The sequence below is a fragment of the Lissotriton vulgaris genome, chromosome 8, assembly GCF_964263255.1.
Source record: "Lissotriton vulgaris chromosome 8, aLisVul1.2, whole genome shotgun sequence".
Lineage (NCBI taxonomy): Eukaryota > Metazoa > Chordata > Amphibia > Caudata > Salamandridae > Lissotriton > Lissotriton vulgaris.
The window spans coordinates 1,563,149,969-1,563,168,263 of record NC_141696.1 but is presented as its reverse complement, the minus strand read 5'-3'; the positions used below and the strand labels follow the sequence as shown (position 1 = coordinate 1,563,168,263).

At 53.6% G+C, this 18,295-nt stretch overlaps 1 protein-coding gene across 1 annotated transcript in view; it reads right to left on the bottom strand.

The window, feature by feature from the left end:
* The window catches only part of MAN1A2 (mannosidase alpha class 1A member 2), a 436,652-nt gene that overhangs the window by 175,387 nt on the left and 242,970 nt on the right, over positions 1–18,295 (bottom strand). The window contains exon 7 of the mRNA XM_086935831.1: positions 9,394–9,517. Within this exon, the coding sequence (XP_086791957.1) occupies positions 9,394–9,517 (124 nt within the window). The remainder of the gene's footprint in view (positions 1–9,393; positions 9,518–18,295) is intronic.

Sequence of the window (18,295 nt, the reverse complement as noted above, 5' to 3'; positions counted from 1 at the left end):
GAGCTCACTTTCATGTCTGCATGGTGGTCCACCGGGGGCCCCTCCAGACTTGAGCCTGGCTAGGGGTATCCCCGACGGGATACTGATCTGTTCCTTTTCCTGCGATCCTATTAGACTGTTGTGGCCGGCTGCCTCCACGTGGGAGGTTCAGAGAGGTGGGTTATGTCTTCCAGGTATAGTCTTGTGTCAGAGGATACTTCTTCCAAGCTAAGGTGATGAACTCATCTCTTTCAATGGGCCTCATGCCTTCCATCTGGAAGCGTGCCAAAATTCTTCCGCTCCTTAAAAAACCTTTTGCTGAACCGAAGGTGCCTGGTAACCACAGGCCCATCTCTCTTCTACCTTCTCTTTCTAAGGCGCTGGAGAAGCACATGCATAGAGTGATATCGGGCTACACAGAGTCATAATCTCCTCCACATCACTCAATCTGGCTTCAGGGCCAATTATAGTACGGAGACAGCTTGGTGGGAGATTACAGAGCACATCAAGGAAAAGCGTGACCAAGGCGGCAGAGCTCTCCTTATTTTACTGGACCTATTGGCGGCCTTCGATACGGTCCCACATGACATGCTCCTGGAGAGGTTGAGTGATCTTGGCATCGGCGGAGGGTCAGGACATTTGGGCGCCCCTGTTTGCTTCTCCCATGCCCAACCTGAAAGTAGGGTCCCACAGTTCTCTGTTCTAAGCCCCACTCTCTTCAACCTTTATCTGTCGCCCCCAGCATCTCTGGCGGAAGCTTCTGGGGCCAAAATAATCTCATATGCTGATAATACACAAACGACTTTCACCTGCGAGAAGGGAATGTATTTTGGTGGTGAGAGGATCAGATCACGTCTCAAGCAAGTGTTCACCTGGCTCAATAGGAACTGACTCGAATGTAATTACGAGAAATCGGAAATTGTCTTTTTTGGCTCTCCATCTGTGATGGACTGTGGCATTGCACTGGCTTCCGATGAGTAAAAGGATCAACGTTAAGGCCATTGTAATGTTCTTAAAAGCCCTTCATGGTTAGAGCGCCGGATACCTCAGGGCAAGAGTCAGCCACTAGTTGCCAAGGGCCTGGCCTGTGTCCCCAGAGTACACCTTGCCCAGGTGGGGGGCAGATCTTTCGGGCCGATGGGAGCTCAAGGGTGGAACCAACCACCGGCTTCTCTCAGATCTACAGCTGCCCTGACGGTTTTAAAGAAGCTTCTCAAAACCTGGCTCTTTTAGTGCTAGGTGTGTGTCAGGTTTGTTAGTTTGAGACCATTAGCGGCGGGACACTCTTGCTGAGTAGTAGTGTGCTCTATAAATGTGTTTCATTCATTCATTCATTCATTCTGCAGGGCTCAAAGTCTTCGCCTTTAGTATATTCAGCTCCACCAAAGGCTTCCTGTGACCCTTTGTGTGTCTCAGACTTTGATTCTTGAAGACTTTACCCATTCTGGATCAGCCATAGTCCAGAGTGTGTTCCCTGGGTAAGTTTCACTTCCACCAACAGGACAATACAAAGTTCAAGTAGAGAGGTGTATCATCGGAGTACTAGTGAATCTTGATGGTGTTGTCTGTGAACAGAGCACCAAGCAGCTCCTTGTAAAGGTTGAAGGAGACAGTAAGGAACCCTGGGGGACTCCACATGTGACGGGATATTTTATGACCTGGAGGTGCCATATGAACCGGCTGGTACTGGCTGTGAAGGTAGAATGAGAATGGATAAAGGACATCATTTATGAATACCATACACTGCTCGAGGGTGTGTATGAAGGTACGATGGTCACCGTGTTTGAGGCACCCGAGGCACCCGAGAGGTTCAACAATGCCAGGAGGCAGGGGTCGTCGTCATCTGTGGTAAAGAACGCACAGTCTACGATGGGCAAGGTGGAGGTGTCCGTGCTTCAGCATCATCTGAAGCCAGACTGGTGGTCGTGCACGAGATGGTCGGCACTGACGTGATCTTGGAGTTGAATATAGACGGCTTTTTCAATGATCGTGCTGATGAACGGTGGATGAGTGATGGGCGGAAGTTGGCGAGGTCATCAGGGTCTAGTCTCCTTAAAAGTGGGATGAACTCACCTCTTAAGAGCTTCTGGGGAGAGGCCTTGAGTGAGAGGCTTTGACACTGATAAGCCGGGGTAAGAGAGCGTCCCCAGAGAGAGCCTTGATGAAGGCGATGGTAAGACATCTTCATAAGAAGTGGCGCTGAGGGATTTCAGTGTCTGCCAGATCAGGGAGCGAGGAGGCTCAGGAGGCTGACCATCGGGAGATTGCATGGGGGGGAGGGCAGAAGAAGTGACAGACATTTGGTATCTTCAATTTGCTGTCGAATCTCCTGTATTTGTTCAGTGAAGAAGTGGTTGATTGCTTTGCACATTTCTGCAGGGTAAGGAATAGCTGGGTCTGGAGGGGGTTGATGCAGCGCTTGACTGTCTTGAGAAGCGTTCTGCAGCGCTTGACTGTCTTGAGAAGCGTACTGCAGCGCTTGACTCTCTTGAGAAGCGTTCTGCAGCGCTTGACTGTCTTGAGAAGCGTTCTGCAGCGCTTGACTCTCTTGAGAAGCGGTCTGCAGCGCTTGACTGTCTTGAGAAGCGGTCTGCAGCGCTTGACTGTCTTGAGAAGCGTTCTGCAGCGCTTGACTGTCTTGAGAAGCGTTCTGCAGCGCTTGACTGTCTTGAGAAGCGTACTGCAGCGCTTGACTGTCTTGAGAAGCGTTCTGCAGCGCTTGACTGTCTTGAGAAGCGTTCTGCAGCGCTTGACTGTCTTGAGAAGCGTTCTGCAGCGCTTGACTCTCTTGAGAAGCGTTCTGCAGCGCTTGACTGTCTTGAGAAGCGTTCTGCAGCGCTTGACTGTCTTGAGAAGCGTTCTGCTTCAGTTGGCGGCTTCACTGACGGTGCTGGTAAGTGCTTTGCATTGGCCGGTGTGAGGAGCTGTCTGAGCAGAGGAACTCCACTATCAAGAGGTCCTCTGAGCTCTGTTTCTTCCACGTTCTGACCCGTCTGTGAATGGATTGCTTATTGTCATCAAGGTCTTTAGAATACCAGGGTCCTGAAGGCTTTGGTTTGCACTGACGCTTTGTAACTGGCGTGTACACATTCACCTCGCTTTCCCAAAGCATCACTGAAGGTGTTTAGAAGGGTGAGATGAAACCACAGGTGTCCCTGTCGTTTGTAATCCAGAAAGAAGGTCCTCTTTCCTGTTGGTCTGGCTAACTAATCGAGAAAGCTGCTCTCCCACCTCTCCTCTCCTCCCTGACCCATGACCCTCCAGCCTCCCCTAAGAGAAGCATATGTCAGTCACTCAACACCAGGCAGCAGAAGCTGAACAAGACACGGGAAGTATCTGGAGAGATCACTGAGAGGTAGTGGACTTGGAAACGCATGTGGACGGGGACACACAGATGCCTTGAACCCTCCACCCTGAGCCATGACCCTCCAGCCTCCACTACAAGAAGCATACGTCAGTCACTCCTCAACACCAGGCAGCACACAATGAACCGGGAAAGGGGAAGCATCTCATGACATCACAGAGAGGTGGCACACATGGACAGGCATGTGTATGGACACACATATACCCTGCACCCTCCACCCTGAGCCATGACCCTCCAGCCTCCCCTAAGAGAAGCATACCTCAGTCACTCAAAATACCAGGCAGCAGGCACTGAACCAGGACTGGGGAAGTATTGCACATGTCACTTGCCAACGGCAACGGTATATCTGTAAGAAACAATAGTTAGTAATAGATTCCTAACCTTAGAATTGCCCCGAGGCGTCAGACTGGATCCGGAAAGTATTTTCGGCAGCAGTACCTCTGCTCGCCGGAAGGTGGCGTCGGTCGGCTCTGCGTCCGTCGTCATGGTCACCGGGATGACGATGCGGCAGCTACTTAGGCGCCGCCCTCGCGTGCTGACGTCAGTTCTGTATACGATTTTCCATGCCAGAAACGTAGAGCCATTCAAGACGCTGACCAATGATTCACATAACTAGGGCCCTGAAAGGATGTCCTTAACCCTAGAAATCAGTTTGCAGAACAGGGAGGATGGGTGAGGCGGTAAGGAATCTCTAACTAATGTTGCTTACAGATATATTGTTACCGAAGGTAAGTAACTTGAGCGTCTGAAAGAAACATGTTAGTTATGGATTCCTTACCTTAGAATAGATACCCCACCAATGCCAACCCTCGTGGTGGGTCTGCGAACCAAGATCACACCAGAACGTCCTGGAGAACAGAACGTCCAAAGAAGCAGTCTCTCCGGACTTGGCTGTCCAGACAATAGTGTTTCGTAAACGTGTGCAGTGATGCCCACGTGGCTGCCTGACAGATGTCATTTAGAGGCACTCCCCTTCCTAAGGCAGTAGTGGGTCGCCCTGGTGGAATGGGCACGTAGCCCGACCGGAGGCTCCTTTTTAGCCAGAGAGTAACATACCTTAAAACACAGCACAACCCATCGAGAAACGGTGCGTTTGTGTACGACCCGACCCTTCTTTGCGCCCACGTAGAAAAACGCAAAGTTGATCATCCACCCGGAACCGTTCTGTGTGATCCAGATAGAAGGAGAGCGCACGCTTTGGGTCCAGACGGTGGAGCCTCTTCTTCCTTTGAAGGATGCAGAGGCGGAAAGAAGGTCGGCAAAGTAATGGCCTGCCTGATGTGGAAGGCAGTGACCACCTTAGGAAGAAAGGACGGATGGGTCCTGAGAACCACCTAGTCTGGATGAACAGACAAGTAAGGAGGTTTTGAGAAAATAGCTTGGAGCTCACTCACCCTTCTAGCAGAAGTGATGGCAACCAGGAAAGCAGTCTTAAGGGTTAAGAGACGTAAAGGACAGTTATGAAGCGGCTCAAAGGGACCACACATTAAATAGGTTAGCTCAAGATTCAAGTCCCACTGAGGCATAACGAAAGAAATTCGAGGAAAGAGATGCATTAAGTCTTTCAAGAAACAGTTAAATACCGGGGACTTGAAAAGAGAAAGCTGATATGGCAGCCAAAGGAAAGCAGAGATGGCTGACAGGTAGTCCTTGAAAGTGCCCAGAGCAGAGACCTGCTGGGCTAAAGAGAGAAGGAACAATAGTAGTTCAGAGAAAGGGGCAGTAAGAAGATCCACAGCCTTTGCTCTGCACCATGCTACAAATGTGTTCCACCTGCAGGCGCATACCGTCTTAGTGGAGGGACGCCTGGCTGCCGAGATTACGTCACAGACTTCGGGAGGCAGGTCGAAAGACCTGCCTACTGCTGCCGCTCCATCTCCACGCAAAGAGGTGGAGCCTGGACAGGTTCGGGTGGAGGACCGTCCCCTGCTCCTGCAACAGAAGGTCCTCCCGAAGAGGCAGTCTGATCGGAGGATCGATAGCCTTGTTGAACAGCTCGGGATACCAGACTCTTCATGCCCAATCGGGAGCCACAAGAATGACTTGGGCTCGGTCGCGCCTGATCTTCTTCAGCACTCTGGGCAGAAGTGGTACAGGCGGAAAGGCGTATAACAGACCGCAACTCCACTCGCGTCGAAAAGTGTTGCCGAGCAAGTGCCGCCTTGGAAATTTCAACGTGCAGAATTGCTAACATTGCACATTCTCTTTGGTGGCGAATAGATCTAACCAAGCTCTCCCCACTGTTGAAAGAGATCTTGCACCACCTCAGAGTGAAGACGCCATTTGTGATACATCATCCACCAGAGGCGGAGTTCGTCCGATCTGGCGTTCAGAGAACCTGCCAGGTGTTGAACCACCAAGGAAATGCCCTGATGTTCCAGCCATGTCCAGAGACGGAGTGCCTCCTGACATAGGGTCCACCCCGCCCTGTTTGTTGCAGTACCACATGGCGGTAGTGTTGTCTGTGAACACCTGCACTACACTCCCTCGGACAGAGGGGAGGGATGCCTTCAGTGCTAGACGAATCATCCAGAGCTCCAGAAGGTAGATGTGAAGCCCGGACTCTGCCTCTCCCATGTGGCCGCCCCATCCCAGAAGGGAGGCATCCGTCACCACAGTGTGGACTGGTTGTGGAAGGAAGAGAGATCTGCCGTTGACCCAATGCTGATTCTTGAGCCACCACTGCAGCTCATGTGTAGTGCCCTCCGAGATCTGGATGTAATCGGGTAGATTACCTTGATGCTGCACCCACTGGAACTTCAGGTCCCACTGCAGAGCCCGCATCCGCCACCTGGCATTACTAATCAGCAGGATGCAGGAGGCCACGAAGCCCAGCAGTCTCAGGGCCATTCTGACCGAAACACAGGACAAGGGCTGAAAGTTCGAAATCATAGCCTGATTGTCCCAGACTCGCTGTTCGGGAGGATAGACCCGAAACTGCATTATGTCCAGAACCACTCCGATGAAGAGGAGCTTCTGAGAGGCAATTGGGTGCGACTTCGGCACGTTAATGGAGAACCCCAGCAAATGCAGGAGGTCAGTTGTAGTCTGGAGGTGGGTGACGACTGCCTGGGGCGAGCCCGCCTTCATCAGCCAATCGTCGAGATAGGGGGTAGACTGAAACCCCTGATCTGCGCAGATGAGCTGTGACCACCGCCATCACTTTCATGAACACCTGAGGAGCGGGGTAAGGCCTAAGGGGAGCACTGTAAACTGAAAGTGCGTGTGGCCTACAGTGAACTGCAGGTAACGCCAGTTGGCTGGCAGGACAGGGATGGGAAAATCAGCGTCCTGTAAGTCCAACGCTATAATTCAGTCTTTCGGGTCAAGGGCAGACAAAACCTGTGCAAGCGTCAACACCTTGAACTTCTCCTTCCGGAGAAAGCGATTGACGTCCCTGAGGTCCAAGTGAGGACTCAGGCCCTTGTCCTTCTTGGAAACCAGAAAGAAGTGGGAGTAGCAACCACAACCTACTTCTGGAACAGGAACGCAAGAGAGCCGTAACTTCCTGCCAGATGATCTTCCGACATGCGATGGCATGGATGGAGGGGTAGTCTCGAAGGGGAGAGAGGAGCCACTTCGGACTACCTGCAAATCCCAGCAGTCCAAAGTGATGGTGTGCCAGTAGGGGAGGGGAAGGTGACTCCTGCCACCCACTGGCGTTTGATGGGCCTGAAAGGGTCGGACTAGGGGAGTTTGGAGGCTGTCACAGAGAGGGGTTGGTGGACTGGCCCGTCTGCTGGCCCCCTGAGCCACAACTCTGGTTCCCACGTCCCCGGCCACACAAAGGTTGGGTAACTTGCTGCGGCCTGTGGCCCTGGGTGGGACGTAGCGGAGCACCCGATCCGTAGCCACGAAAGGGGGGAAAAGCAGACTTTGTAGGACGGGAGGAGAGGCCCAAGGACTTGGCCGTAGCCCATGAGTTCTTGAAGCGCTCTACGGCGTTGTCTGCTTTATCCTCAAAAAGGCGACTGCTATCAAAGGGCAAATCCAGCAAGGTGTTCTGGATATCGCCCGAAAACCCAGTGGACCTTATCAAGGCGTAGCGACGGAGCGCTACCGACATTGAAATGGTCCTGCCTAGAGAATCGGTGGTGTCAAGCCCACAACGGATCGTAAACTTAGCTGCATCTCTCCCGGCGGCGTCAGCCTGGGAGAGCACTGCCCGGGCCTCCTCCGGACACTGAGGCAGCACTTGAGCCACCGTATCCCACACTGAGTGCCCAAGAGACATGCAGTGTTTACGGACCACAGTCCTAAGCTGGCGGAAGAGAACATTTTCTTCCAAAGATGATCCAGCTTCTTGGATTCCCTTCCCGCTGGAGCAGTAGGGAAGGCACTTTTGGAGGTGGAGGCTTGGACCAACAAGCTCTCCGGGGTGGGGTGTTGGGAGAGGAAAGTGGTGTCGCCCAGAGCTGGCGTCAGGCAATCATTCTGTCCACGGGAGCCCCCGTGTTGGGCCTGGACCACGTGCCCAAAAGGACGTCATTGAGGGCCTCATTAAAAGGCAGCAGGGGCTCCGAAGAGCTCGCTGCCGGTTGAGGCACCTCAGTCAGGAGGTTAAACCTGACCGCCACCCTAGGAAGCTCGAGGTTGAGAGCCTCGACCACCCTACGCAACACACGGCGTAAGACGCTCTCTCCTCCGTAGCCACGGTAAGAGGAGACAAAATGCCAAGGTCGGGTGAAGTGTCTGGACCACTGGCATCCCCCAGTTCCTCTCTCCAGTCCTGCTCAGGCTCAAGCCTGGTCAGTTAAAGGGTCACCTGACTCCTCCCAGTCTTCCTCCTCTTCCTCTGGGTGCCACTGTGGTTGGAAAAGGGCCCCAAGAGTAAACAGGGGCATGGAAACCCCACCTGGCGCCAGATCCGGCGTCGGTCGACACTGGTCCGGTACCGTGTCCACGTCGGGAAGGAGGCTGGGGTAGACGCTGGTCGACCCCCGGGCACAGTAGTGGTGCCGTTGGAAGCGGCGCCGGTGGAGGTGTAATAAGGTAAACCGGCGCCGATCCGGATCCAGGCCTTGATCCAAGGGGGGCCTGTGGGGCCAGAGCCGCTGGCAGCGAAGACCTAGGCCCCCAGCCGAGTCCCCGGGGCCCGATGGCACGCCGGTGTGGTCGGTCCGCTCAAAGATGGCATGCATCGCCTCGTAGAGCGTACAAAGCTGGGCGGGGGCTGCTATGAGTCCAGGAAAGGGAGGGAATCTCGGAGTCGACCCTTGGCGCGTGGTGCCGCAGGAGTGGCACCACCGGCGCGCCTCATCGAGTCGGCCGCCCAATGAGGAGAAGGTGAAGAGAGACAATGCTTCTTCGACTTCTTCTTATGCTTCAACTTACGCGACCCCAAGTGCAAAGAGTTGGATGACCTTGAGCCGGACTCATGGTGTCTCCACGAACGGTCCCTCAACCTCCCTCTCGACCGGGACCTCGAAAAGCGTGGAGTTGAATGCCGTCGTTCAAGCAGCTTTTGGGACCCCTCCCGCAAAGCCTTCAACGTCAACAACTGACACTCGGAGCACGACTTGGGCTCGTGGTCGTGCTCCAGGCAAAAGAGGCACACATGGTGCGGATCAGTCACCGACATCAGTCGGTTACAGGAACCGCAGGCCTTAAAACCGGGCATCCCTTGTGCGCCTGTTCGGACTCGGAGACTCGAAACAAGACATCAACAAAAGTCGAGAAAAACATAGTTAAAAAATGACTGAGGTACTGCTCTTCCCAGATCAGCGCTAGCTGGCGCGAAAAAAGAAAGAACGGACGTTAGCGAGGGCAGCGTCTAAGTACATCATTCCGGTGACCACAACGCCAATGACAGACAAGGAGCCGACCAACTCCACCTTCCAACGCACAGAGGTACTGCTGCCGAAAAAAACTTTCCAGGTCCAGTCTGACGCCTGGGGGTAATTCTAAGGTAAGGAATCTATAACTAACGTGTTTCTTTCGGATTTGTGATACCACTGAGAGGTGGCAGACATTGACACGCATGTGAACTGGCACACATGGGGACACACTCGCCCGTACCCTCCACCCCGGTGCGACCACGCTGCCCTTACCTTATTGTAATACACAGGGTCTCCGCTCAGGTAGCTAAGGTGCACAAACTCCATGTGCAGGGTACCGAACTCTGCCAGGATGCTGCTGCCTGCCGAGGCCCAGCCCCAGTTCCGCCCGACACCACTGCAGAGAAACAGAGGAGGCCATGAGAGAAGGCTTGATGGGACAGGGAGTGCCAGGGTACTGGGGGAGAAGACAGTATGGAGAGAGCAGAGTGAAGTAGTAATATTTTATTCATCTTTAGCCATTAAAATGAATATCAAAATATATATAAACAGAAAGAGGACCCCTAACACACACTTACACCCCCTTCTGATCTTTTGTACCAGATCTAGTAAATATGAACATTTATCCACACCCCGATGAATCTCCAGATCTTCCCCCCTCACCAAGAACCCACCCCTCCTCCCCACCAGCAACCAATGCACCTTCTGTGAAGAAATATCATGGCAAGGAATGGTGGCTCCTCGGTAGACGGAAGGACTGGTCGGAGGCAGACACAGAGAACGCCATTACAGCGAGGCCCTGATATTTAAAATGGGGGACCATGGAGGGTCTGATGATTGATCATATATCAATAAGGGGTGGTGATGGACGGAGCATCTGAACCAATCAAACACTCACACCCAGTCAAAAGATCTGGGTTTAATCCATCCCCGTTCTTTAGCCCACTCTGCCACCCCAGTTCAGACATGGCCATATGCAAATCAGTCTGACCCTGTGCCTCATGGGAACAGTCCAGCCCGAACTACCAAGCCATGTCTTCCCTGGACCGGAAACAAGCTTCCGAGGACAGGTTTCTGGCATTCCAGCCGTCTTCAGCCGGGCTTGCTTGAATCCAGTGGCAAGGTGAGCAAGGGACTCATGTCTGAGCATACCCTGCCACACTTATGGCGGCCAAAAGCGGCACAAAAGGGGCTGGTGATGGACGGAGCATCTGAATCAATCAAACACTTACACCCAGTCAAAAGATCTGGGTTTAATCCATCACCGTTCTTTAGCCCACTCTGCCACCCCAGTTCAGACATGGCTATATGCAAATCAGTCTGACCCTGTGCCTCATGGGAACAGTCCAGCCCGAACTGCCAAGCCAGACGTACGTGTCGGCCTAAGCAGCTTTTGAGTGACCCTTAGACACCGTGGACATGATTTTTCTATATGGGACAGAGATCTTCTGAAGGTCGTGGGGATGGGGCGAGATAAGAGATTTGTAAAGAGACAGTCCAGGCCTAAAGCTAGTGCACTGAATCTACTTGATAAGCACTTTGATGCAGAGCAAGGACACGCTCACAGGTGATAAGGCGCTTTACAAATACAAATAACTTCTAGTGGCTGAGAGTGTTCTGGCGGTCGGAAGGAGTGGAGCAGCCAACAGGCCGCCTACAGGCACAGCTAAGTAAAGTCGTTGAAGGAGATCAGAGGAACCCACTGGGTGGGGTACAGACCAACAGGCCATCAGGGGGCAGTGTCCGTGAAGCACTGGCTTCTGAAGGGCCCACACGGGGCAGTAATGTCTGCTCCACACCCAGCTGGGTGCAGTCCAGCCTCGTTGAGAAGCTCAGAGCATCACTAATCACATCAACATGAGCAACAGGAGAAAAACAGCCAAAGGCAAATATCACCTGCTCAGTAATTAAAGCCACCTGGATGTGAACAACATGTTCACATGGCACAGTGCCCATATAGCACTGCACGGAAGGGCGGTGCCTGCTGCCAGTCTAACTGCGGCACAACCAGCCACAGAGCCAGTGGCAGCTGGTGCTTCCCAATGGGTGGTGTTTACATCACTCCACAGCTGTTGTCCTGCCAGGAGACGACTGCAAGCAGCAACCAACACAAGATGCAAGCAGAGCAAGGAGAAATCACTCATCTCTTTAGACAGCAAAGCCAGCCTTGCTGAGCAACTCAGGAAGTACGAAGCAGTGGCACACACACCTCAGCAACAACAATTCCTGCTTATCTTTAGATACTGCAACCTGCCTCTGTGAGATCAGATCAACACTTCGTGCAACTCAAGAGGCATCACTCAACACAAACACACAACAGGCACTTCCAACACCCACTGTGTACTGGACCTTGACTCCCAACACTTAACTACGAACTAGACTATGTCTTAAAAGACTTACTGCACTCTGGACGGTGCCTTCCAACACTTTGTACAGGCTGGACGGTGCCTTCCAGAGCTTACTGCGCACTGGACGGTGCCTTCCAACACTTACTACACACTGGACGGTGCCTTCCAACACTTACTACACACTGGACGGTGCCTTCCAGCACTTACTACACACTGGACCTTGACTCCCAACACTTAACTACGAACTAGACTATGTCTTAAAACACTTACTGCACTCTGGACGGTGCCTTTGGAGTAGTTTCTGTCCTGTAACTCCAGTTCTGTAGTAGGGGTATCTCTGTTATAGTCATAATCTAGTGAATAGTCCCGCCCATGTGCGTGGACCCCGGCAATCAAAAATAATCTCTTAAGTTGTCAAAATAATGCAGAAACTGCAAAGACACTTAAGAGAGAATTTAAAGACAAATAATGCAGCCTATATCCACAGGCTACACTGTCCAGTACTTCAACTAGAAATTCCACCAAAAAAACACCACACACAGTACAGCCTGCTAGTTTCTACCATAGAGAAACCTGCCTCCCCCAGTCAAAGACTCAGGAATGATAGAGAGGAAGGTAGGGACAGACAAGCCCCATAGGCTGCCATTATGTGGCTTAAATAGGATACTGTGCCTTTAAGAGAACTTTCCAGAACTTCTCCCAGTATCCCAGAATGCATAGCAGGTCCCTCTACTTTCAGTTCTTTTTGAAGGCGAAGCACGCCAGACCTGTCGCATTCCTTACATGATGAGAAATCTCCACCGGGGAGGAGGGCGGGCGCTTATGACTATAACAGAGATACCCCTACTACAGAACTGGAGTTACAGGACAGAAACTACTCCTTCTGTAGTAGGGGATCTCTGTGTATAGTCATAATCTAGTGAATAGAATGGCAAGCCCATCCCCACAACAAAGCGGCGGTGGAGAATAAATACATAATGCCACTATTGTGCGAACAAATTCCGCAGCGAAGCCTGTCCAACCTGAGCGTCTGTCTGGCGTCAGTGTCCAGGCAGTAATGCTTAGCAAAGGTATGAACCGACTTCCAAGTGGCTGCCTTGCAGATCTCAGCAATCGGCACGTTACGGAGCAGAGCCGTCGTGGCAGCTTTGCCCCTGGTGGAATGAGCCTTAGGCTTACCTCCTAAGGTCTTATTAGCCTTCTGATAACACAATTGTATGCAGGACACAATCCACCTAGAGATGGACTGCTTCGAGGTCGCAAGACCCGTCCTGACCGACCCATAATTGATGAACAACTGGTCAGACCTACGAATATCCTTGGTTTTATCCAGATAAAATTTCAACACCCTCCTAACATCCAGGGAATGGAGAGACCTCTCCGCTGGGGACGAAGGGTTCTGAAAAAACGTAGGCAAAGTTATAGTCTGGTTGACATGAAAATCAGAAATAACCTTGGGAAGAAATTTAGGGTGAGTACGCATAACAACCTTAGCAGCATGAAATACAGTATAAGGTTCATTACAACACAACGCCTGAATTTCACTCACCCTGCGGGCCGATGTAATGGCCACGAGGAACGCCGCCTTCCAGGACAGGTGCTGCAACGAAGCCTTATGAATAGGCTCAAAAGGCATTTTCATCAATCTGGACAGCACCACATTCAACTCCCAGGAAGGCGAGGGAAGCCTGACAGGAGGGAATACTTTCTTCAAACCTTCCAGAAAATCTTTGATCACAGGGATCTGGAAAAAGGAAGTCTGTGAAGGGCATTTCCTGTAGGCAGTCAACGCAGCAAGATGTACCTTAATGGAATGGACATTAAGGCCAGACTGCGCCAAATGTAAAAGGTAAGGAAGGATGACATCTTCCTTGCAGGTCGTAGGATCATGGTTCTTAGACTGGCACCAGATACAAAACCTCTTCCACTTATAAGCATATGACGTCCGAGTGGAAGGTCTCTTAGACTCCTTCAGTATGTCCATGCAATCATCGGGCAGATTCAGATGGCCATATTGCACTATCTCAGGAGCCATGCCGCCAAACTCAAAGACGAGAGGTTGGGGTGTAACATCCGTCCCCCGAACTTCGTGAGAAGGTCCGGCCTGCACGGCAACCGAATGTGAGGAAGGAGAGACCGGTGAAGTAGGTCCGTGAACCACCACTGCCTGGGCCACTCCGGGGCGATGAGTATCATCCGAGCTCTGGACCGGGCCAGCTTGATGAGCACCGCCGGTATCAGGGGAATGGGAGGAAAGGCGTACAGAAAGCTGTTCGTCCAGTTGATCCATAACGCATTCCCCAGAGTCCCTTGTTGGAAGTATCTGGAGGCGAAGTCTCTGCACTTGCTGTTTTCGGCGGTGGCGAACAAATCTACGTCTGGAGTTCCCCACCTTGCGAAGACTTCTCCTAGTACTTCGTCGTTTATGACCCATTCGTGGTTTTCCTGGAGCAGTCTGCTCAGTGCGTCTGCCTGAACATTCTGCACACCTGGTAGATGGGTGGCCGTTATCGTCAGTCCTCTGGCCAGGAGCCAGTGCCAGATCGTCTGCGCCTCCTGTGACAGAGTGCGTGATCTAGAGCCCCCCTGCTTGTTGAGGTAATACATCGTGGTGGTATTGACCGTCTGTACAAGCAGGGAGTTGGTCTGGAAGGACGGGAGAAAGGCCTTCAGCGCCCAGTGAACAGCCCTGAGTTCCAGGAAATTGATGTGATACGTGGCCTCCATCGGTGACCACGTGCCTTGAATCTGTAGAGTCCCAGAGTGCGCTCCCCATCCCAGAAGAGACGCATCCGTCACGACAGTCTGCGTGGGAATGTCCTTGTGAAAGGGAACCCCTTTGAGGAGATTCTCCGCCGAACACCACCACTTCAGAGACTGAAGAGCATGCAGTGACAGGCGAATCTTGTCGTCCCAAGATCCTCTCCTCTGATCCCACTGGTCCTCCAAGCACTCCTGCAGCGGTCTCATGTGCAGCCGTGCGTGTGGCGTCAGGAAGATACAAGAGGCCATCGATCCCAGTAGAGAAGACACCGTCCTCACTGTTGTAGATGGAGTCGTCATAAGAGCCTGAGCCTTCCGAAGGAGTGATAATCGTCGCTCTTCCGAAGGAGACACGCTTGCTGACAGTGTATTGATGGAGGCTCCCAAGTACTGTATGCATTGGACCGGAGTCGGAACAGACTTGGCCATGTTGATGTGCAGCCCCAGCTTGTTCAAGAGAACGCACTTCTTCTGGAAGTGTGCTCGCGCTTCCGAGAAGGAGGATGCCTTGATCAACCAATCGTCCAAGTACGGGTAGACGAACACCTTGTTCTTCCTCAGGTGTGCTGCTACCACCGCCATGCATTTCGAGAATGTTCTCGGCGCAGACTTCAGTCCGAATGGGAGTACTGTGTATTGATAGTGATTGGTGCCGACTTGGAACCGCAGGAACTTCCTGTGTTTGTGTGCAATGGGCACATGGAAGTAAGCATCCTGTAGGTCTATAGCGCATAGCCAGTCTCCCTGTTGCAACTGAGGGTAAATCTGATGCAACGACAGCATGCAAAACTTTTCTCTGCGAATCCATTTGTTTGCCTGTCGCAAGTCCAGAATGGGCCTGAACTCGTTCTTGTCCTTCTTGCGAACCAGAAAGAACCGGGAGTACAGACCTCTTCCTCTCTGAGACAGAGGTACGTCTTCTATCGCCCTTTTCCTCAACAGGATATCCGCTTCCGCCTGAAGCTCGCGCAGCTGAAACTGCGAGCTGACCGGGGGAATAGCTGGAGGAGGGCTGGTGAACCGAAGACTGTATCCATTGCAAACAATATTCAGCACCCACTTGTCCTGAGTAATTTTTCTCCACTCTGCCAGAAAAGATTGAATGCTTCCCCCTACCGGAGTGGGTAACAGATCCGGGGGAAGTAGGTTCCTAGGGCCTAGACCCCGCCTGGCCCTTGGGCGCTGGGGCCGACTGCTGGCCTCCCCTGCCATTCTGGCGCTTCTGGAACGGCTTACGGAACTGGTGTTGCTGTTGCGATTGTCCCGAAGCCTGTCCCCGTCCACGGCCTTGTCCGCCGAACCGCCGTTGGAATGGGCGGTACTGCTTCTTGGTCTCCTTAGGCTTCTCCAAGCCTACAGCCGTCAGCGTCTCGGCCTCCGCCTTCATGCGGGCCATCTCGTCGTCCGCATGCTTCCCGAAGAGGGTCTCACCGGAGAACGGCAGATTGGCTACCCTCTGCTGAGCATCCGGCTTCAGGGACGTAAGCCGGAGCCATGCGTGGCGCCGTTGGTTGACTCCGTGGCAAAATCTGTGAGCAGCCAACAGGGAAGAGTCCGCTGCCGCGCTGATAATCTGGTTTGCCACCAGCATCCCCTCACTCAGTACTTCCACGAAGTCTTCCCGCTGCTCCCGAGGTAAATGCTCCGCAAAGCGCTCGAGGGAGTCCCAAGGGCACGGTCGTATCGGCCCAACAGTGCCGTGGCACTCGCCGCTTTCATGGAGGTAGCGGAAGTGCCACAGACTTTCCTCCCCGCCGAATCCATCCACCTTGACTCCTTATCCGGGGGAACCGTGGAGGACGGAGTGGTGGCATGCTGCTTGTGGGCCGCCGTCACAATGACCGAGTCAGGAGGAGGTTCCGTTCTTAAAAAGGCCGGATCCGAATCGGGGGCCCGGTACTTCTTCAATAATCTTGAAGGGGCCGCCTTCGTCACCGCAGGGGTGAGAAACAGGGCCATCGCCGGTTCTTCCAGGCCCGGCACCAGGGGCAGGAGAGGACGAGACAGATGTTTCTGATGTAAAGTCTCAAAAATGACCGATGTCTTCGGAGTGGGCACCGTCAGGGATATGCCCAACTTCGCCGCGCCCCGTAAAAGGATGTCATGGAACGCCACCAGGTCATCTATCGGGGACACTCTCGTGTCCGGTGACCCCGATAGGGTGGGAGAATAGTCCCTGGTCCCCGAGGACCTCGTTTGTGAGCGAGACTCGCGCCTCCTGCGGCGGTGTCTCGACCTCGTGGATGATCTGCGTCGCGATCTCTCCTTCCTCCCAGAGCGAGAACGAGATCTGCCTGCACGTGGACGCTCCTTCGGTTTACGTGGAGGGGTCTTCCTCGGTTCCTCACGGGGTTTCGTCGGTTCCTCACGGGGTTTCGGTTTCGGGGTCCCCTTAGGAGGAACAGGTAGGGACGGCAGGGAAGTGGACCTCGGAGGAGGAACCTTCGGCTGCGGGTGGGCCCTTGCGGAGGGACCAGAGGCGGAGGAGGGTCTCCTGAAGGCAGTGGTGGTTTGGGCGGAGGATCCTCCTTAGGAACAGGAGGAGGAGGCGGAGTCCTGGGCCGTGAAGGTGTGTATACCTCTGAGTACACCGAGCCCGGTGACCCTTTCGGCGAAGGGTGCGGAGAGCCAATCCCATCAGCAGGTGACCGCTTCCTCTTGCGTCCTCCGCTCGAAGCAGCGTGACTCCTGGGACTAGAATCCCTCTTGCGCCGTTTTGGAGAGGCTGACCGACTCCTAGACGCTGACCGCTGTCTGCTGTGCGCAGAGCGACGCTTCTCTGGCGTCGAATGACGCTTCCTTGACTCTGGCGTCGATCGCCGTCTCCTCGGCGCCAACCCTCTCGTCCTCGGCGTCGACCGTCGACTCCTCGACGTCGACCTCCTCTTCCGTGACGTCGTACGCCGTCTTCTCGACGTCGAGCGTTCCGTCTTCGACGACGAACGTCGCCGTCTTCTCGATGCTCTCGACGTCGAGTAGCCCCTCGACGTCGATCGGTGCCTTGACGGCGAGCGTCGGTGCCGCTTCGACGGCGAGCGTCGGTGCCGCTTCGACGGCGAGCGCCGATGCCTGTCACTTTGCCTTCGGCGTCGGTATGAAGACCTCGATGTCGACGAAGACGATGACGTCGACTTCTCCTTCGACGTCGAGTCGCCACGTCGTTTCGACCCGGAGCCCCGGGGAGAAGGGGAGCACGCCGCCGTCATCCCTCTCGACGTCGTCGTCGATGCAATCGACGTCGACGGAGACCGGGACCGTTTGCCGGACTTCCTGCCCCTGGGGAGCCCCCCAGGGGCCTCGGCAGAGGGAGCCTTCCCAGCCTGCCCAGACCCACCTGCAGCCTGCAGATGCCTCTCCTCCAGGCCAGCCAGCCTGATCTTCAATCTGTCCCTCAGAGTCCGAGCAGAAAGCTGCTGGCAGATGACGCAATCCTCAGGGACATGATCTTCTGGGAGGCACACGATGCAGACATCATGGGGGTCAGTCTTGGCCTTCTTCCTCTCACATGCTGGGCACTTAACAACAAGCATTTACAATGCAATGGTTTTGCCTTTGTTAAAGTTAGAGCTATTGGCAATTTTTATTAGGTTTTTTTTTAACATAAATAAATGGCATTGTCATTTACAATAGCAACTTCAACCAATCATCTAACCCATCTGAACACCCAGCCACTGATCCATCCGCTCATCTATCTACGCATGCACTTGCCAATCTCTTCATTCACCCACCCAGCTGCCCACTTGTCCATTCTGGTACCCACTCATCTATCAAAGCAGGCGCCCGCCGACCTCATCATACATCCGCTCCCTCGTCCCTCCCTCCAGCTGCCCACTTACTCATCCATCCACTCATCCTTCCACCCGCTCATCCATCCTCTCACTCATCCATATGCTCATCCTTCCACCCACCCATCCGCCCGCTCATCCTTCCACCTACTCATCCATCCACTCATCCTTCCACCTACTCATCCATCTATCTACCCACTCATCCATCCGCTCATCCTTGCACCCACTCATCCATCCGCCCACTCATCCATCCGCCCACTCATCCAAGTTTACCAACAA